The sequence below is a fragment of the Rosa chinensis genome, chromosome 1, assembly GCF_002994745.2.
Source record: "Rosa chinensis cultivar Old Blush chromosome 1, RchiOBHm-V2, whole genome shotgun sequence".
Taxonomy (NCBI): Eukaryota; Viridiplantae; Streptophyta; class Magnoliopsida; order Rosales; family Rosaceae; genus Rosa; species Rosa chinensis.
In genome coordinates this window covers 26,851,225-26,873,897 of record NC_037088.1, presented here as the reverse complement: position 1 = coordinate 26,873,897, position 22,673 = coordinate 26,851,225, and the positions used below count along the sequence as shown (strand labels likewise).

Sequence of the window (22,673 nt, the reverse complement as noted above, 5' to 3'; positions counted from 1 at the left end):
TAAAATTTCAATTTTTTTTTTCCTAAAGCTTGTGATTGCCCCATTTGATATGCTTTGTCGTGCTGGCCTTGGCCAGTCACCGACTCACCGCGGCCTGGTCAGCATATGTAGAGCCGACGACAAAGTACAATGATATGATGGAGCCAATTAGTTAGTTAAAGATGAAATATAAAACAATGGCGACGCGCAAATGTTGTCGTGCCGTGGCTGTCAGACCTCGCGAAGCTCCATCAGGTAGAAACAAGGCACAGGCAGCATTGTAAGCACCCAACTCCCTTTCCCACATTGTAAACCCTCTTTTGTTGTTTCTCAGTTGCATCATCGCATACCTCATATTCTTGTGCTTGTCGGCATTTTGGCTGAACTTTTTAAGACGTTAGATTGGAACCCTCGTAGATATCAGGCCTCGATTGTGAAATCATTATAATATACGACTTGTATAGTGACTTTTCCCCAGTTGAGCCAATTGGCATGCATAGATTTATGGATTTTAGCGCATATAATCCGTGGTCATAAATCCAAAACATCAATCTGATTCATTGTTGCAGTGTACTACTCAATAGGGGTAATATTTTTATAATGTGCAAAGTGATGATTTGATAGATAATAAGGAGCTTGAGGGTTGAGGGAAACATTTTCACTTTGTTCATGCTTAATTTCTGAAGCTGCACTAGAATAGTGAGCGCAAATTGTGAGTTAATTTCCTTTTCAAGATGGCGAATACTATGTCTTCTTTTGGGGAGTTCAACTTTGGTGGATTTCAGGATAAACTTGGCTCCACTGTTGAGAATATGGAAGTGGAGAGCATTGGGGGGAAACAAATTTATGAAGCAGAAAATTGGGGTGGATTTGGTTCCCTTTGTTCTGATTATGGAATTTATGGAAATGGCTTCTCGGATTTTACCAAATACCAACAACAAGATCAGCAGCAGCAGCCACAATTGATTTCCGACTATGGGGTCTTCGATGACATGCAGTTTCAGTTTGGTGCTCTCTCCCCACCACTTCAAGCATGCTTGGAGGAGATTGCTAAGCTTGAGAGTATCCCAACTTTAGTTCCACATGTTGAACCACCCAAGAAAGAATTAAAGAGAGACTCTTTTTCTGTAGCAGGGCTTGATCTCTTAAACAACTATGGTAGCGGGTTTAAACGCTTGAATGGAGAAAGAATTGTTGAGCCTAACCCTTATCCAGGGTACACAGAGGTGAAGAGTAGCAAGTTATCAACAGAAGAAATCGTGAGGGTGGCAGGAGCAAGGTTCGTTCGTACTGCTTCCCAAGTGTCGCCGTCTGATATACCCTCCATGCTTAGCCATCCTTTTGAACTCTCCTTTGCTGGCCTCTCCAATGAGGAGAGTAGAGATGTAGAACTTGTGGAATTCCTTCTTGCTTCAGCTGAGAAGGTAGGATATCAACAATATGAGCGTGCAAGCAAGTTGCTTGACCTCTGTGAGAGGTTGTGTTCTGATAGAGGAAATCCGGTTGAACGAGTGGTTTTCTACTTTTGTGAAGCTCTTCGAGACAAGATTGATCGAGAAACTGGTAGAACCACACACAAAAAGCAGTCATTTGATATTGATAAGGCAATGATGATCACAAATGAAACCTCCCTTGCATGTCACAACAAGATCCCTTTCTGCCAAATTGCACAATTTGCTGGAATTCAAGGCATAGTGGAAAAGGTGGTTGAGGCTAAGAAGGTTCATGTAATTGATCTGGAAATCAGGAGTGGGGTGCAATGGACAGTTCTGATGCAAGCCTTAGCATCCCGTGATTTCCCACTTGAACTTCTCAAGATAAGTGCTGTCGGAACTTCTAAAGAAACGATTCAGAATACAGGTAAGTGGTTGGAGAGTTTTGCCAAAACCATGAACTTACCCTTTTCTTTCAAAATGGTGTTGGTACCAGATATGCTAGATCTCAAAGAAGACATGTTTGAGCTGGATTCTGAGGAAACAGTTGCAGTCTACACTGAGTTCGTACTGAGGTCCATGGTCCCGCAGCCAGATCGCCTGGAGTCTTTAATGAAAGTGATAAAGAACATCCATCCATCTGTAACAGTGGTCACCGAAGTTGAGGCGAATCACAACTCACCTGTATTTGTGACCAGATTCATTGAAGCCCTTTTCTTCTTTAGTGCATTCTTTGATTGTGTGGAAACTTGTATTGAACAAAATGAGCCAATTAGAAAGAGTTTGGAGTCGCAATACTTTGGAAATGGAATTAAAAATATTGTGGCAACTGAAGGAGAGGAAAGGAAGATACGTAATGTGAAGATTGATGTTTGGAGGGCCTTTTTTGCTCGCTATGGAATGGAGGAGATGGAGTTAAGCTCATCATCCTTATACCAAGCCGAGCTGGTGGCTAAGAACTTTCCCTGTGGGAATTCTTGCACCATCACTATGGATGGGAAAACCCTGATTGCCGGATGGAAAGGAACACCTCTCCAATCTCTTTCTCTTTGGAAATTTGTTTGAAAATAATAAAACGGCATCATTTCTTTCTTGGTAGAGCTTCAAGCTTTAGCTTCTGTTTTGTAATTATGATCAGGGTTACATAGGTTATTCTTTTGCTAACCTAGCACTTTATTCAGCTGAAATGGTGAATATCACTTATGATGAATGATAATTAAACATGTTCTGTTGTTTCGGTTTCTTTTTTATGTTTATTTATGAGAATCTATTCTCCTTTTACTGCTCCTTATAATGTTTCTCATGAGGATACAGGATATACAACAGGAGTGTAAATGCCAGCACCAAAATTCAATGGCTGTCACATATATTTCTCATTAGTGCATTTGCTCAAGTATATTGCAGCCTATATAGTTGTCGTGATCTGAAAGCTAAGTTCACCCTGCTTTGCTAACATTAAATCCAATTTTCATACTCTTATGAATTTTCCTGTGTCTACCAAGATGACCAATGTGCTATATCTGTGTCCTGAAGCACTTTATACGGGGAAAGAAAAAAAAACTGCTCCATTAGGAGAGAAACCTGTTTATGACATTTCAAATAGGAATATCTAAATGATTACTTTGTGTGTGTGTCTGTCTACGTGTATGTGTGTGTGTGTGTGTTCGCACACACGCGCATATATGTTTCCTACCAATCAGAATTAAGTCATTATTTGTCTCTCTTTTACCAGTCACTTTACTTCTTTCTTCTGAAGTGCATAGTAAGATTAGCATACTCTTCATATGTTAATGAGATGGGTTACCTTAGTTAGAGAGAAGAATGCTTCTTTCTTATCTTCAAATGTTAACGATGATAAACTTTCTTTTTCTATCGCTGGTGAAGAAGTGGACATCTTCTCAAATTTGAATGATGATCAATCTATTTCTGTGTATCACTGACAGAAGAGTAGCACTATGAGCAGCCACATAGGACACTGCTGACTATTTATATGCTATTTTGACATTCATAAATCATAACCCATAAATGAAGGGAGCTTCATAGTGTACCCAAGATGTGGTACACATGTCGATTCTCATTAAACGATTACTGCGTGCTACCAGGTAATGTCCGAAATTGAACAGAATCTGTTGTTGGTCTAATGTGTGTTCATGGTATGCCAGAATCTAGTTGACTGATGCTGTGCTCCTATCCATTTGTCTTGATAAAATATAATGTAGTTAATATGTCCATCAAAGAGATGGTCATTGTATTTGGAAGAGTCAAGCAAACTAGCTTTAGTTTCTGTTTTAGGATTGTGATCAGGGCCCTGTCCAAGTTCTTCTTGTGCTAACCTTGAGCTTTATTCAGCTGAATGGTTGAATAGCACATATGATAATGATGATGATTAAACATTTATCTTTGTATTGTTTACTTTTTTGAAATTATCTGCAAGCATCGATTCTTCTTTTTGTGTTATTCATAGTGTTTCTCATGAGGATACAAAATTTACGACAGAAGTGCAAATGCAAATCATTTGACGGCTGTTTCATTGATATCTCATTACTGAAGTTGCTCAAGTATATTGCAGCCTCATTGATTGTCGTGATCTGAAAGCTAATTTCACCCTGATCTGTTAATATTAAATCCAATTATGAGAATATCTGACTGGTCCTCTTTGTCTATGGAGATGATCACTATGCTCTGTCTCCAAAACTGCGCCACTAGGAGGAGAAACTGTTTATGACCAACGCATAGATTTTAAATAGGAATATAATCTCCACTGGCGCTGTACAACTGCAAAACATATCTCTAAAACCATTGTATGATTGTATCATAAGTTCATAACATGTGACTGCACCGTGACTGCACTGGCGGGAATCCAGAATTCACCATAGAAGATCAGATAAAATACATTTGATTCAAGTATAAATTGAAGCTAAATACCATTTGTGTAGATTTTAAGGTGTCCTTAAAATTAATATATAACTAGAACTAGATTACACTTAATATTTCCCTTTGCAGCCAAAATCTGTCCTATACATGAAGTATCTTGTGTGTCAAGCTAGTATTGAATCTATTGTGTTTTGCATAATTTACTCAACCAGATGGTTTGAATTTTGTACAGGAAAATATGCCATGCTGCGCTGCTGGATAAAAGCGTTCTTCCATTTTGTACTTTCATCTCTGTATCGTGTGATTTTCTTGCTTTGTCTTATTTACTTTCCTCATTCCCTTATTCTTCTACAGCTTATTCCCTTATTCTTGAACTGCACAAGATGCCGGCTGGTGTCCTGTACACATGCTTAGTCAAATATATCAGACCCTTGTTATGGAGAAAAGTACTTTATCAGAAAAGTAATGTTGCTTGGATGAAATCGTCAAATACTCCTTGCAGTAAGACACTGTATCTTTTGGATGTATTGATATGTGCACAGTTTGTTGTGGATCACAAGAATCATTTTTGGGTACCGGAATAATCTGTATTATACTAATTGTTTTTGACATTTCAGTTTCTATACAGCTGTTGACAGCTTTTCCACGAAAGCTTGTGAAACCCAAGCCTAGGATCAATGCTACAATTTTGTCAACCTATCAAAAGTCATAGCTTTCAAGGTCAGCTTATATATATATTGCACGGATCATGAATGCATATACGCTTCTACAATAGAACCCTAGCTTTATACACTTGAACCATGAGTTCTGTTTGCAGATTATCAACTGTAGAAATAATGAGAGCAGCAGGAGCAAGGTTCATCCAATTCTCTTCCCAAAAGTATGCCGATGACTCCATACCTAAACATGTTTTAGGCTGTGCTCCCATAGGTCTCTCAGACCAGGAAGTCAAAGAGGTTGAGCTTGCACACCTTCTTTTAGCTTTTGCAGATAAGGTTGGAAAGCAACAATATGATAGGGCGAGAAAACTGCAGAATCTATGCCATTTCCTATCTTCCAGCACTGGAAATACTGTTCAGAGAGTTGTTTATTATTTTTCTAAAGCTCTTCGAGAAAGGACAGATAGGGAAACTGGGAGAAACACGTCTAAGGGCTCAGAAAGTAAGGATTTACTTGCAATGCATTTAGAAAACACAATTGCTTGTTGTCCTGCTTTCTTTGCTTGTTTCCTCAAACTTCCCTTCTATCAAGTAACTCAGTTTGCCGGGATCCAAGCAATTGTGGAAAGTGTAGCATCGGCCAAAAGAGTTCATTTCATTGACCTTGAGATCAGAAGTGGGGGGCACTGCATAGTGTTGATGCAAGCTCTTGCGTCAAGATGTGAACAACCAATTGAGATGCTAAAAGTTACTGCAGTTGGAAGTGGAACTGCATCAAGACAAAAGCTAGAGGACACCGGCAAAAGGTTGGCTCAGTTTGCTGAGGCATTACATTTGCCCTTTTCATTTAAAATAGCAACGGTTACAGACATCAACAACCTCAATGAAGATGGATTCGAGTCTGAGGATGGTGAAGCAACTGCAGTCTACTGTTGTCTAATGCGAAGCAGCATGAGGACCCTACCTGATTGCTTGGAATCTGCAATAACAGAGCTCAGAAAGCTCAATCCATGTCTAATGGTGATCACAGAAATCGAAGCAAATCTCTATTCACCAGTTTTTGAAGACCGTTTCAATGCAGCGGTCTTCTACTATAGTGCTTATTTTGATTGCCTTGATGTCTGTATGGATAATTCCAGTCCATACAGGAGGGAATTGGAAGAGACTTTTTTGGCGCAACAGATTACAAATATTATAGCAAGTGAAGAAGAGAGGAAATTCAGGCACATGAAGATTGATGTTTGGAGGAGTTTGTTTGCAAAGTTTGGAATGGTGGAAGCGGAGCTTAGCTTGTCATCGTTGTACCAAGCAGACCTTACTGCTAAGCAATTTGCATGTGGGAAATCATGCACATTGGATATGAATGGGAAATGCCTCACCATTGGATGGAAAGGAACAACAATTCTCTCTCTTTCTTCTTGGAAGTTCCATGCAGCCTAAGACTTCTAAATATCTCATGTAATGAACATTTTGGGAAGAGCAATTGAAGATGAGCAGAAATATTTTTCTTTTTTGGGTTTTCTTTTGTAATATGTTTATTTTTTCCCCTTTCCTTTTTGTAAAGCTTGCAGATTCTTGACATGTCGTCCCAGCTTTACCATTCATTATCTGATCATAACCTTCAATTGGTAATGCATTATCTGTTGATAACCTTGGATAGTTGACTAATAAGGCATTAATTGTCTGATGTCCTCGATCCATTGTCCACGATACTAATACTATTTGATTCTAACAGTTTCAATTCAGATATTTTAATTGGTTCCTCAGTATCAATAGTCTTGTTACTTTCTGTATACAATGAATCTGCTATTGGCTTGTATGGAAGGATCCCTGGCCTCTTGTTTTCAGTGAACTGCCAAGTTTGACGTTTCTATCTGTCTGGTGTCTGGGAATAGATTCTTATATACAGCAAGCTTCCGAGGAAGATGGAAAAAGTTACAAGTCATTGATCTAAGATACTGATACCTGCTTCGATTGGCAATATGACAGCCCTCACTGTTTTTTATGTCGAAGGTGGGATTCCGAGTTCCATAGGTAAACTTTGCAACCTGAACCTTTTCTACGTACCTATCAATTGAGGAATAACTACCTTACCTCAGGTTCCGAGAAGAGGGAACTGCATGCATTCTAGGGGTCCATTGCCTAGTCTGCAGTTCTTGGATTTGGGAAACAAATCAAGAATTATATGGTTAGTAATTTACCAGAATGGTTGGTTCAGCTTGACGGACATTTGAACCAACTGTGGACAATATTTTACTCATATATTGTCCCGTACGTACCAGTTCTTTGTGGTCATTGCTTCGTATTTCGTGGCTGAGTTTTCGACTGAAGAACTGAATGGGACACTGCCAGATGGTTTGGGAACTCTTTCTTTCATGGCTGATATTTTGATGTTTCTTTCAACCATTTGACAAGTCCAGTTCCTAGAACTATGCACTTGTATTTGATTCCCAAATGGTTTTGGGAAATTTCATTTAACCTCGTTTCTGTTGTAGGAGAATAGAATTGTGTGTTATCATTGATTATAGAAGCCCTTTAAATAAAGGGTTACAAGGTACCCAAAAGGTAATAGAATCCGATTACAATTGAATACCTAAAACACATTCCTATTACAACTCTAAACCCTAGTTTGTAGAGGCACACATTATGTTGATATCCTTCAACACTCCCCCTTGTGCCGCTCAAACTTGGTGATGACGCTTTGATTGTTGCCTCGTTAAAAACCTTGCCAGGTAACAAAAACCCTGTGGGACAAAAATAACCTTGGTCGAAGGACAAAAAGAGCACAACACGTCCTTCACTCTTCGAGATCGAACATGTAGACATCATGCCTCCCCCTGATGTCAATATCTCCCCCTGATTGCTACAATCATGGGAGTTCGGATAACTTTCTCAATCCGATGCTCTTCACATGTTTCTCGAAGGTGGATTTTGGTAACGACTTAGTAAATAAGTCCGCTACATTATCCTCTTATCGGATTTGGTTCACTTCAATATTTAGAAGTGCTTGTTGTCATTTTGATGGAGGGGAGGAGGAGCACGGAAGGTGGCATTTTGCCTCGTGGGGTCCGATCCCACACTTCCGTCGTCTCTTTTCTCTGTAGGGATAGAACAAGCCCATAGACAGTGAAATCCCTGCTTCTATAAAGCAAAATCCCATATCCTGGATTCATTGATCTTTCAAATTCCATATTAAATGGAATAACTCCACCTAGCATAGTATGAACACCCTATCCTGGGATATTCCTCCTAGCTCCTTAGTTCAGCTGAATATGCTTCAAACACTGCATCTAAGTGACAACAAAGTCCCCAAGCATTGCCGCATTCGAGGAGTTTAAGTCTCAGAAATAACAGCCTAACAGGAAGTACCGTGGATCAGGAAAGACTTTGAAGTCTTAGAATTTTAAGTTTGAGGTCAAATGAAATTTCTGGAGACTTTCCGGCCATGCTATCAAATTGTAGTTCATGACGAGGCAGAAAAATTACTTGAGTAGGAGCACTCCAGCTAGTTTTGAACATCTCAAAGCTATGGCCCAGGTGAGAAACTTAAACCACTAACTATACTACGAGCCCTGGCTGGTCACTAATATGAAGAAACTAGCTTAACCATGAATTCAAAAGGATTGCCACAGACATACATTACAGACTCCTTGTAATCAGCATTGACATGGATTTAAACCCAAAAAAGAACAAATAAAATAATATTTCTGAAGTTTATTATACAATACAGAAAATGTTCGTCCTTGCATGGTGCCTAGGGTTCACTATTAGTCTAGTAACGATGGATCATTCTAAAATCTAAAGACATTAATCGATCATGCCCAAGTTCATGTTGTTTTGCAGGGTACATCCGGTACATGGAGTTTCATGTACGTACCAACTCCACATTAGAATGTCTAAGGATGTGGAAATGGTAGGAAGAACAACGGGATACAACATTTTATATGAAATTACAACAGAACAAGGAACCTCGGTGAGGAACCTCTATGAGTTCAATGGAACTGGCATGAAGTTGAGCTTCCACCTGATGAATATAAGTAAATTAGTAAAACATCAAATGAAAGAACAATCCTTGAGTACATAGTATTTTCTTCCACAATAAAGAGCAATAACCAATTAGATAAAACTTGATCATGTAACACAATAAGTTTCAAACTGTCAAATCCTAAGAAAACCACATGATACTCCAAATATTAGAGTGAATTCTAAAATCAACATCTTGAACTGGACCACCCTTTCCTCTAGAGGGTACTCATGACCAATTTCCAGAAACCAAAAACTACCACCTGAAGGTAGAGTACTTTTAAATTTATATTTGCAAAGAAATTTCTGAAACAGGTCAATACTTCCATTAAATGCAGGATCTTAGTTTAGAGCAATCATTTTAATTGATGCTAGTACAAAAGTTGCAAATGCCATGTGGCTCATAACCACGACTTGATTCTCTACCGGGTAAGACATAAACAGTTATCCGTATTTCACTACGATCGCCCACTTAACATTAGGTTACAACAATTCAAGCATGCACACACAAAAACTAAAATGAAAATTAAATATTATGTAACAGCAAGAACAACAACAACCAGAAGTTGTCCTAAAAAATTCCTACTTTCATAAACATTTTACTTTCCCAGACTTTCTTCATAAAATCATAACAAAAAGCCTTAAGGTTAGATGCAAGAATGTCCCGCCACTTATATTGTCTAGACTCTATTTTTTTTTTTTTTTTTTTTTTTTTTTTTAAAAAAAAAAAACCCCACTCCATTCCCACCCTTGATGGGGCTCGAACTCCTGACCTCTTATATATGTCCCGCCACTTATATTGTCTAGACTCTAGAGCCACGTTTCTCCATAAGTCTTTATCCCATAAGTCTTTATCAGTTAAGTCCAAACTATATCTTCTTATGTAAATTCTTAGCCTTTCCTGTCTTCTCTTTGCTTCTTCAAATAGATAATACCACTCTAGTGACCCCGGCAGACTCCATTACCAAGAAGTGATTCTGCTTTACCTTATCGTCCTGACAAATCACAATCTATTCTGTGAAGCATCATGTAGGTGATAAGATGATCATCAGACCACGATTTTTAGATGGTTAGTATACTATTCCACAAGTAAAATACCAACCTAAAGATAGAACCTGAAGAGGCTAATGCCAGGTTGCCGACAATGATTCCCTTAAACATTAGCGTAGCAAGTTCCTGGTAGCTGTAGATGTTGGAAATTTTATGTTTTAAAATTAAAATATATTTTATTTATTTCTTTATTTATTTTGGGGGTTATTTTATTTTGTGTTTATTTCTCTATTTATGGTTTAACGGTTTTATGTTTTAAATATATGATTATTATTTGACCGTTATATGGTTAATGAGGCTATTGATGGTATGGTAAGTGTGCCCTATATAAGGGTACGTGGCTATGGTTGGAAGGCATATGGTGAGACATGAAACATGCACATGTGTGGGAGTTTAGATTGTCGGATAATGAGGGTATACATGCATGACCGTATAATCCACCATAATGCAACCACTCTAGCCAAATACCTCTACCAAAGATATTCTTACAAACTATACATATACATACTTTACTTATACACCGTTTTGAGTGCACGGGTGATAAAGGTTCAATGGGGCTTCTTAGCTGCACGACGGAGCTCGAAGAGTTGTTGTATCTTGGGGGAAGTTCATCATTCAACCCTGTGCAGTAGGGGACGAATCTTCTCTTAGGACAGTGCGCTTGCACGCCTCGACTCGATAAGTTTTCCTATATAAAACCTATATATTATATTATTTTCTTACTTTATTTCATTTTCTTATCTATATCCCTGTTTTTATTTCCCAAGATATTACCATATTATTTTATTTTAATGTTACAGGAATTCCGTCGCATATTTTTTTACAACAGTAGAGACTAGAGAGCCCTATATAGCTTTATACATCATATATCGTTGGAACAACATATAATACTTCCATGTAACCCTGTAACATAAGGCTCAAGATTCTTCCTAACCTAGCAACTATTCATCCATCCAAATCAAACCGTGGCAGAACCTAACCAAAAGGACTGCTTCCTGCTGCCTGTTTTACTTGCAGCAACTGACAACACCGAAAACCAAAATGCAGACGAACAGATGAGCATATTAAGAAAGATTTCAAAGTATAACATCTATATAGGGAAGTAAAATCCTAAAATAATATTAGTATTTATTTTGGCAGCTGAAAATTTCTTGAGAACAGATAAAACAGGTTCATCCACAGTTACAGAGGCAGGGTTTCGTCTTTGAAGGATGGTTTACTGTTATGGCATTGTCCTAATGGTTTGTTTCCCTTTTTCTTTTTTTCCCCTTTCCACCACAGAAGCAGAGAAAAATCTTGGGAATTCCAGTTGATTATCCATATGTAGCGTGTGGTGTGCATAAGTACATGCAAAATGATATCGATCTGCACTTTATTTCTGAATTAATTTGGTCAAGCATTTGAGAAAACTTCCATATTAAAAAATAAATAAATTATATATATATATATATTATATGGGTAAAAACTTCAAATGGTACTTGAACTATTGCGAAAGGTATTTTTTGGTACCTATGAATTTTTTGTACCCCAAATAGTATCTGAAGTATTGCGCCATTACCAAATATTACATACGTTAACTTTTCCGTTAAAGTTGCCTACGTGGGATGTATTTTTTGAATAAAAACTTCAAATGGTACCCAAACTATTACAAAATGCATTTTTTGGTACCTGTAAATTTTTCCTTACCCCAAATGGTACCTTAAGTATGTATTTGGAGTTTTATCTTAAGGTACCATACTCCAAATGTATACATACTTAAGGTACCATTTGGGTTAAAAAAAAATTTATAGATACCAAAAAATGCATACATACTTAAGTCCTCGTTTGATTCACAGAAGGAAAATCAATTCCCTTATCTTTCCCGTGGGGAAAGGAAACTAAAGTTCCCGTCAGATTTCATTTCCTGTGTTTGGTGAAGAAGGGAAAGCATCCAGGAAATACCATTTGATTTCCCTTTCGATGTTTGGTTGGTGCAGGAAATTAAGGAAAGTAAAAATATATCAATGTTTCAATAATACCCTTCTATTTTAAAATAAAAACAACCTAGAATGAATTTTCAACACTACCAAGGGTACTCAAGCAATTAATGCTAGGGTATTATTGTCCAAAATTATTGCAATTAATGCTGGGAAATGGGATATATAGAAAACTCAATCCCACGAAGTTTGAGTGGAATGAGTTTACCACCAACTTTCCCCTATGTCAGGAAAGCATTTCCGGACTTTGTGGTTACCAAACAAAGGAAAGGAATAACTTTCCTTTCCAAGTCCTCAAATCCGCGAAACAAACAAGGCCTAAGGTACCATTTGGGGTAAAAATGAAGAGTTTTTATATTAACCTCCAAATTTACTCACTTGACCTCTATGCTTTTTACACCTCTTATCAAATTTTCAAATACTAAATTTACTCACTAAACCTCACTAATCTTCCTCAAATAACCTCACTCATATAATTTACAAATAAATTATTATCTTTAAAATATCAATGATTTAATCACTCTATAAATCTTAACTAAATATATATTTCTTAATCAAACTTGAGTTTCAAAAATTAATGTCTAATCAATAAGAAAATGACATGACCTATTCTGTTTTTTTTTTCTATATAGGCTGTGCAAAAAAAAAAATCATTTGTTTTTATTCTCCAAAGAAAAATCATTTGTTTTTTTTTTTTTTCTGTATTTTTTGTACCACATGATTAATTATTTAATTTTTTTTTAACTGCTAGTTTTTTTTTTTTTGCAAATACAATGGATTGACTTAGATTTAGGTCATAAATTATAAGAGGATTTATTTTTTTTCCCTCACCAATATGTGTTCAACATATATATCATAAATTTTGGAGAAATTAATGGTCACTCCCTATAATTTGAGGGTGACAACAGTTCAGTCCCCGCTATTTCAATTTTAACAGATTACTCCTCGCACATTCCAATTTCGCTCAATTTGGTCCTTTCGTTAACTGTCCGTCTAATAGCTCCATTAATAGGGTGACGTGGCGGTTTTTTCCATGCCAACTCAGCTGAATAGCAGGGCATGTCAATGGTAAAATGACAATTACACCCCTTGCATCATTTTCCCTCTCCTCCACCAAAAGAAGATCAAAATCCCTAAAAAATTCACAGGTTCAGTACTATTTCTGTAAATTAAAGCATCCATAATTTTCAAGCATAAATGGAAGGAAAAAGTTTGAAACAAACATACCTACATTCATAATAAACCAAAAAATACATTGTATTTTAAACATTAGCAAGCCATTGAACACCAACGCTCTAACTTACCAAAAACAAACATTAGAGCATTACATCCTCCAATTGTCCAACTACTAATATGTTTGGAATTAAAGTTAGCTCTAATCATCTTATCAAAATATTAGAGATAGCAACCAAGTGACACATCACAAGGTTGCCCAAAAACAGGATGCATAAAAGATTTTGCTTGGCTAGCTAATATCAAATCCCATAACTTGAACTATTTTCTAGCTCCATTACCTAAGTTCTGTCTAACCCTTTGAGAGCACCTTGATGCTGCTGCAACCTTCTTGGTTGATGCATTGGAACCTTGTATAGAACTTGAACTTGTTGGGGTAGATGCAGCTTGGACAGGCCTTGAACTTTGCTAGGTAGATGCAGGTTGTACAAGCCTTGAACTCTTTGGGGCAGACTTGTTTGCTTCCAACCTTGTAGCCTTTAAGGCAGCTTTCTTTTTCTGGACACAGAGAACAGCATTTAATGTTACCCTTGCATACTTTAGACCACAGTAGCAATACATACAAAAACAGTAGACAAGAGAGAGTGTAATGTTACCCTTTGATACTCAGCCATTTCTTTGGCTTTCTGCCTCAACTCATTCTTGGTCATGGATGTTTTTTTTCCTTGCTTGGACTGCAGTAAACAATAAGCAAAGTAAATGATAATTCAATGCAAGTTAAAACCAAAAAATGGCTCAAGTTTAAAATATAAGTTACCTGATTTTTAGAGGATTGTCCTTCTTGTGTATTGAGCTTCCTCTTCTTATTAACAGCAGCAGCCTTTTCCTTTGGTGGCAAATGTCTTTGACATGTTTTCAAGTTGTGACCTACTTGCTTACAATTGCTGCACCTTAGAGATCTTTGCACCCTTCCAAGTTTAATAGCACCATCTTGAAGCTTTTCTGTAGCATCCTTAATTCTTGCAGTTTTGGGCCTACCGGGCTGCCTTGAATATTGTGGAGGAAAAATAAGAGGATCTTCAGTTCTTGAACACAAATCCATGCTATTTACCGGCTGGATGAGGTTGCTATACACACTCATATAAGGCAAATAGTCGATTTTGCACAAACCCACATCTGATCTTTCATCACTTTTCCAGGACACAAAATCTAATATGAGCTCTTGGGACAACCTCTTGAAATGCAAGTATGAGACCTTTTTGCTTATCACTAATAAATGTCCACCCTCTTCCTTCATGCTCAATGTTCAGATCATTCACCATTAACCCTAGAAACCACGTCCCTGAATCCTTGCTTTCATTTTCAACCGTGCATACGCTATCACCCATGATGTGTTATTCGCATCAATACCTATTGCTGTCAAAAGTTGACCCCCAAAACAACTCTTCAGATGTGCACCATCTAAACCAAGAACAGTTCTACAACCAGCCTTAAAGTCATTCTTGAGAGCCCCCAAATAAATATACATTCGTTTGAATACTGGAAGGTTGCTTGTATTGGGGAAATCACATTTAATATCAATTGTAGTGGTTGGATCAACTCTCTGAAGCTCTCTTCCATAGTCTCTCAGCCTAGCATATTGCTCTATTATGGATCCTTCTACTTCCAAAAGAGCAGCCCTTTTAGCTCTATAAGCCATAGACTTAGAGACCCTTGCTCTAATGCTAGCTGACATTGTCTTAGCTAGAGATTCTGCATCACCAAAATATACAACACATGTTACAAATCAAAAACAGTTCCAAAAAAACTGCTACGTAATTCAGATGTACATTAAGAAAAGATAGTACCTAGTTTCCAGCTCTCATTAAGAGCAATCTAATCTTTAAATTTTGAAGTTAGATACTTTTGTCTAACCATGCGGTTGTTGAACTTCCTAGTGCATTTGTGTATTGGATCATATCTTTTGACCATCAATGTGCTCTCATGCTGCATTTTAGAGGCAAACAACTCAAATGGACAGTTGTCCTCCTTGCAAACCACCCTTATCCTTGTTTTGTCATTCTTAATGAACACATATTCCCAACCTCCTTGAATAGCATGTTCTCTCAATGCATCCCTTTATATCTGCGATGTTGCAAATTTCATCTTAAGTTTGAAAGTAGGATGCTTCATGTCTGTTTTGGGGTTGAATTCAAGCCCCACCTCTTCGCGTTCCCCATCAGAATTTATCGAATAACCTAACTTCTCATCATCTGAAATCATCAACACTAAACATGTCCTCTTCATCAACCCACTGTTTTGCTTTTTCAGCCACATTTGACCTGTCCACAAATCCCTCAGATTCATCACTCAACCATTCTTCATCATCATCTACCCCATAGTGATCGTACTCGTCATCATCTACACAAAGATCATAATCACTGCCCTCATCCTCCTCACTATTTCCTTCATGCTCACTACATTCCTTACTTCATAATCCAAACCACCAAAGGATTGAAGTTCATCCAAAAAATCTATATCTACATCAAGAAGACCACCTCCTTCATTTTCTTGAACATTTGTCTGCTGGCCTATCCCACTTGATTGTTGTTTAGAAGATCCTATTCATGTACTAGAAGGCCCTATCCCACTTGACTGCTGATTTTTGCTTGTGTCATACTCCGACAGCTTCTGATTTTTTCTTGTATCATACTCCACTAACTTATGTTTTCCCCTATCTTTAGGACTAAGCCCACCAACAATGCTTGCTTGAGTAGGTACAGTCTCCTCAACCTCTCTAATCACGATTCCCTTGGTTCTACCAGTTCTAGGCTCTTCGAGTATCTCTTCAATCACACAAGAAGGCTTCCTTCTAGGCTCATCATCAGGTAACTCTTCTATAATCACACCACTGCTACGACCTTCACTAAACAAGAACTCTTCATACATAAAGATGCCATCATCTTCGTCTCCAAACACACTATGCAGATCCATGTGGTCCAAGTACAATACGATCAACCTCCAATGTGGTACAGCACTACACATGGTGACAACATCCAAGTCTATTTCCAACTTCATTAGCTCATCATCTTCATCACTGACCTTATACCAGTAATCAATCCTTTGATTACTATAAGCTGGATTGAGCGGTCTCATCATGTTATCTACCTCAACAAGCGACATTCTAACTTTGTCGACGTTGTCGTAGAAATCCACCTTCCCTCCAACGTATTTTCTGTCCCGTAGGCACCCTCCATGATACACCTTGACTGTGAAATCGTCGGGATGACCTACAATAAGTGAACAAATATCATTAGTCAACATCCCATGAATATTCCCAACCAACTAATACTTTGCTGAATAAAGAGCTACAAGCCAAATAGGAAAACAAATAGCCATTTACAGTTTTCCAATGCTTCACACATGGGAGATAAAAGAAAAAGGGGCTTTGTTTACTGCAGAACTAGGACCACAACTAAAAGCTACACAGAAAGTACAATATTAAAAGCCAAACCCAGATTCTCCAACCACAACTTTGACAATATTAAAAGGCAACAGATACCAGCTACAACAATCACTCGAATGCAATTGCAATTAAATAGCCAACATCTTCAAACCTTACATCTCGAAACCTATAAACCTAAAGTGTAACCCAATTTTTTTTCAAAACCGTACAACTCGAAACCATAAAACCATAACAATAAACTGTTTTCAAATAGCAACAATCCTTTGAAACCCACAAATATAGTTTAAAATCAACCCCGAAACCCTTGAATTCAAAACCCCCAAATTTTTTTCCCAAAATCCAAAACCCTAGAAAAGTTCGATTTTCAATCAATATAATTTTGGAGACCAAATCAAAACCCTAGAAACTTACCATAATCAGGGATTTCATCCTTCTCCCCTTCTGAAACTCGAGGAACCCACAGATCAACGTCGTTGACCACCATATCGTGACCTCCAAACGTCCGCCTTAGATTCGAATCGGATTGTGGAGACGACAATATTCGATGATTGATAGCAGACGAAGGTTTATGGTTTTCAAAGGGTTTGGTTTTGAATGGCATTGGGCTGATGGTTGTGTCAGAAAACGGAGGCCATTGCTCCAGAGTTCATAAGGTTTTAAATTTTAGATTTTTTTTTGGGATATTAGGAACTGGGTTACAGTTTGGAATGGATCAAAAATGACCGTAATAGGCTAGGGGTATTCACGACATTTTACAATATGAGGTGGCACCACATGGCGTATCCAGGTACGTTGCCACGTCAGTAGCTCACAACCAATTTGGAAGGAAACGTTAGTAATGGACCAAATTGGGCGAAATTGGAATGTGCGAGGAGTAATCTGTTAAAATTGAAATAGCAGGGACTGAACTGTTGCCACCCTCAAAGTATAGGGAGTGAAGTAATTTCCCCAAAATTTTTATGTCACATGATCTTAATCATATTTTTAATTCTTATTAAATATATGTGAATGTTTTAATGAGTATGTAGTGAAATTGGAATATTCCATTATAAGAAAGAACGAAAAGAGCACCAACACAAAAGTAATTGAAAAGACAAAGCTCCAGAAAACCCGGAGCAAGAAAAAAACCTAGGTTTTTAAGAATTTTGCTCGTCCGGCGGTGCTCGAAATCTGTGAGGTTTTGCTTCGCCGCCAATGGGCTGCTACCAGATAGGAGTTGCAATTTTCTCGGGGAGGTCTGAGGGGAGGTGTTGAATCTCAAGGTGTTGGACGGGTGGCAGTGGCAAGTTCCAGATGAATTCCCTGGATGTGGTTTGTGTTGTGCACGGTGGCAGACTTCGGCGTGGGCTCTGCAGATCTGGTTGGCGGCGGGATTCCGAAGGGGAGCGGCGGCGTGGTTCTAACAAGCTGTGCGGCGGTGAAGATCTAGAGGTGGAGTGGCGACTTCAGACTCTGTAGGGATGAGCAGTGAAGCAGGCCAAGGTGAGGAGTTGCGTAGCGGGTCCGGCCGACGAGGCTTGGTGAGGCGTGGTCGGCGCTGCGCGATGGCTGACTGGTGGTGGCACGCGGCGCTACACGGCAAATGCATACGGATGATGATGTGTGGGCTTGCTCCAAATCCTGTTTTGGACCTTGGGAGTTTGGGCTTTCTCCTTTTGAGCTACCTTTGTGGGCCTTTAATTTGGGCTAGGGGTTTGGGCCTTTAGCTTTTTAGTTTAGTCATTTTGATTAAAATAATTCCCTACTTTGTTAGGGAGCTATGCTTCTAGGTTTTAGTGGGGCGTCATCGAGTCTAGTTTACTTTGCCTATTTACTATATAGTAGTCAATAGTCTATAGGCTCCCTTCATGAGCATGGAACCGTCAAATGATTGGACCTAATCTATGTATCACTGTGCTACTACCACAAACTCTTTATCTACCCTATGATGGTAGCGGGAGGATATGTAATGGCCATTTCCGGCTTTAGATGAATGATAGTCGCCCGATTTGGGTTTGTTAAAAAAAAATGTAGTGAAATTGGAAAATGAAAATAGATAAGGAAAATAATAAGAAATACAATATAATATTATTGAATTGAAAAGTCTATATAAAATAAATATAATATTTTTTGGTATAATTATTGTCCTTAATAGTCATTTTATAGTAGGTTATATATGTCATTTAATAATTCATAATAAAGTGAGGTCAAATGAGCATATTTGGAGATCTCAATAGAAAGTCTCAAAAAAGAATTATATGTACCAAAAAATGCATTTTGCAATAGTTCGGGTACCATTTAGAGTTTTTATCAAAAGAAACACAAGTCACGTAGGTGACTTTAATGGAAAAGTTAATGTAGGTACTATATTTGGTAACGGCGCAATACTTCAGGTATCATTTGAGGTAAAAAAAAAATTCGTAAGTACCAAAAAATACCTATCGCAATAGTTCAAATATCATTTGGAGTTTTTACTCTATATATATAGACACACACATACATAAAGAATTCCTCATCAAACAGTAGCTTCATAAATTGTATGTCTTTACGATTCTGACAACAATAACGAGGCCAAAATTGATTCTTTATAACTGTTTTATACTGCAATAAGTAATTTCAAACAAACATGGCCACTTTTTGAACAACCTAAAAAGAAAATGGTAATAACATACAGTAACATAAAGCATTCCTTATTTGCTATGCAAAAAAGCGTATTCAGTCCAAACTCCAAAAGGCGAGATAATCCACTTACTTATTTGATGGAGTGAGCAGAAAGTGCAGTGTTTCCAGAAAACTCCCTCCTTTCTTAATGATATAGAAGGAAAACACACACTGTGTGTGCATTTAATTTTGAAAAAAAAAAATATTTTAAAATAATGAAACCAATTTTTATCAGTTGAATGTGAGGAGCAGTTGAAGTTAGTGGGTGATAGTTTGGGAGAGCAGATGGATAATGTTTATTTTTAATCTTTTTTATTTTGTAATTTACAACTTTATCCTTGCACATTTAAACTTTTTTAATATTTGAGGGCTATTTCAGTAAAAAAAAATTGTTTTGGCTAACAAACCATTTTCTCTTAATAATAGTATAGATTATGGGAGGTAAATGTGAATTAATAAGTTAAAATTAAGTGAACATGCGCTCTCTCCCTAAAAGCACCTAGATATCATGGACATTCCCATGCATCTATAATTGCCAAAGCATATATATAACGATGACTCTCTCTCTCTCTCTCTCTCTCTCGTTGTTTACCAGTGACGACCCTCAACCTTTTTTTGCTTTGCGACACTCGATTTATAAACAACATATATCCAAACATGCTCTATGATTGTCGAACGCACATAATGTGGCAATGAGACTTGTATTCCGTAGTTAGTTACTCCTTAGATACCTCACCATTTAGACAGGTAATTGGACATTGACTAGCTAGTAAAGTCGTTGTATATCGTATGAAGGTTAGCTAACCTCTAGGCTCTAGCTACCCGTGTTGGACATGGTTGATAACTTGATATACAAGTGCTTCATCGGGTATAACTGTATAAGTACACTAAACATTAACTAACCAGTGACCGAGTCATGTACATTGGCAATGGCGGAACTATTTGGGGGCTGGAGTGGGCCCTGCCCCCGCCCCCAAACAATTATTTTGGAAAATGAAATTATTCTGTTGGTAGGCTTGTATTTTTATCATAATTAAAAGTTATTTGACTAAAATTTACAATTATGGCCCCCTCAAATTGAATTTTTAACATTAATTATTCCTAGTAAACAGATAACAAAATAATTATCTTAATTAATAGCCTTATGCATCTTATAGAATTCTATAAAATATAAATTAATGAGTGCATTTGAAGGATAATATTAATGCATGCTTGATATATGGCTTTAAAAATGAAGAAAAAATAGTTTTCCTTTTTTGTTATTCAATATTTGTTTGTATTTGAATTTTATAGTAATTTCAATTGTAAAAAAAAAAAATGTATCAAAATTTTTGGCCCCCTCAAAGAGAAGTTTCAAGTTCCGCCACTGTAACATTGGGACCATAAGTGTACCAAGCCCCATCTGATTTTTTTATTATGTTTAAATTATGTACATGAGGATAGTATAAATGCAATTCAGTTCCGTAAAATTGCAAAAGTTTTGGCTGACCATAGTGGTTGGCTAGTCTTGTGACAAAATTGCAACAAAATGCTTTATTTTTTATATTTTGGACATTAAAATATTCTTTTTTCTTTTATTTTTTTTCAACGAATGCCCTCTTTGGTCAGCTAGTCTTGTGACAAAATTGCAACAAAATGCTTTATTTTTTTATATTTTGGACATTAAAACTATTCTTTTTTCTTTTATTTTATTTTTTTTCAACGAAAGCCCCCTTGATATTGCAATCAAACTTGCTTAAACCATAAAGGTAAACTGTTACTGAAAATCTCAGCTAAAATTACTTGTTAATTAAGCCATAAACGGTCCAACTTAAGATACATCATGCCAATATCAGTATCTCAATAACTTGACGAAATTTCATGTTTACATATATCGTCATCGAAATATTTAATGAAAATAAACTTTTATTTTTACTCGAGTAAATTCCGACATAGACATTAAAAGAAAAAAGTATGGTTCTTTTTCTTTTACTTTTGAAAGTTTCTATTGGGACCTCTAAATCTGCTCACTTAACCTCACTCTATTATGAATTCTTAAATGACATGTATAACATAGTATAAAATGATTATTAAGGACAATAATTATACCAAAAAAATATTATATTTATTTTATGTGGACTTCCCAATACAATAATATTAGATTGTATTCCTTGTTATTTTCCTTATCTATTTTCATTTTCCAATTTCACTACATACTCATTAAAGCTTTCATATATATTTAATAAGAATTAAAAATATGATTAAGATCATGTGACATAAAAATGTATGATATATATGTTGAACGCATATTGATGAGGGAAAACAAAATAAATCATTTTATGATTTATGACCTAAATCTAAGTCAATCCATTATATTTGTAAAAATATATATATATATATATATATAATTAATCATGTGGTACAAAAAATATAGGAAAAAAATAAACATTAAAAAACGAATGATTTTTTTTTTTAGAATAAAAACAAAATATTTTTTTTCTGCACAGCTAAAATAGAAAAAAAAATTAAAAAAAAAAACATAATAGTTCATGGCATTTTCTTATTGATTAGACATTAATTTTTAAAACTCAAGTTTGATTAAGAAATGTATATTTAGTTAAGATTTATAGAGTGATTAAATCATTGAAATGACTAAATTTTTTATTTTAAAGATAATAATTTTTTTACAAATTATATGAGTGAGGTTATTTGAGGAAGTTTAGTGTGGTTTAGTGAGTAAATTTAGTATTTGAAAATTTGATAAGAGGTGTAAAAAACATAGAGGTCAAGTAAGTAAATTTGAAGGTTTCAATAGAAAAACTCTTTACTTTTACATTCTTTTTATTTTTTTAATAATTTTCTATTGTTTTAGGGAATCAGAAATTGAGAGAAAATCGTTGTGTGTTCTCATTGTTAAGAGGGGCCTCTTTATATAGAGGATTACAATGCATAAAATCTAAATCATACAGGAAAGTAATCGTACATTGAATAGGAATCTAGATCCTTCTAATCTAACCCTATTACCACTAGGTCAAGTAACCTAGAGTTTAGGCCAAACACAAATTAGAGATTTACTTGAACACTCCCCCTTGTGTTGCCCAAACGCGGTGCTTCTCTTGTTGCCTCACTAAAAACCTTGCTGAGTAACAAAAACCCAGTGGGACAAAAATAACTTCAGTCGAAGGGGAAAAAGAGCACAACACACCCTTCACGTTTCGAGATGAACATGTAGACATCTTCCCCAGATGTCAACGCCTCCCTCTGATGACTAAGATCATGGGAGTTCAAATAACTTCCGCAAGCCAATCCTTGCCACATGTTTCTCGAACGTGGATTTGGGCGATGACTTAGTAAACAAGTCTGCCACATTATCCTTTGATCGAACTTGGTTTACTTTGATATTGAGGAGCTTCTATTGTTACTGATTGTAAAAGAATTTAGG

The 22,673-nt window shown here is 36.7% G+C and overlaps 2 protein-coding genes across 3 annotated transcripts; both read left to right on the top strand.

Annotated features, from left to right (window-relative positions):
• The first annotated feature begins 85 nt into the window (after positions 1 to 85).
• On the top strand, positions 86 to 2,636 carry LOC112187146 (DELLA protein RGL1). Of its 2 annotated transcripts, XM_040512753.1 has the most exons (2): positions 86 to 259; positions 765 to 2,636. In XM_040512753.1, the coding sequence occupies exon 2, from the start codon at positions 792 to 794 to the stop codon at positions 2,475 to 2,477; it is 1,686 nt and encodes a 561-aa protein (XP_040368687.1). In that variant the 5' UTR covers positions 86 to 259; positions 765 to 791; the 3' UTR covers positions 2,478 to 2,636. The 2 variants fall into 2 exon arrangements, with proteins under 2 accessions (XP_040368687.1, XP_024181578.1); XM_024325810.2 differs by having other exon boundaries at positions 86 to 2,636.
• Positions 2,637 to 5,122: 2,486 nt separating this feature from the next.
• On the top strand, positions 5,123 to 6,385 carry LOC112182133 (DELLA protein GAI1). The gene has a single exon (XM_024320579.2). It carries the CDS (start codon positions 5,123 to 5,125, stop codon positions 6,383 to 6,385), a length of 1,263 nt encoding a protein of 420 aa, XP_024176347.1.
• The last annotated feature ends 16,288 nt before the right edge of the window (positions 6,386 to 22,673 follow it).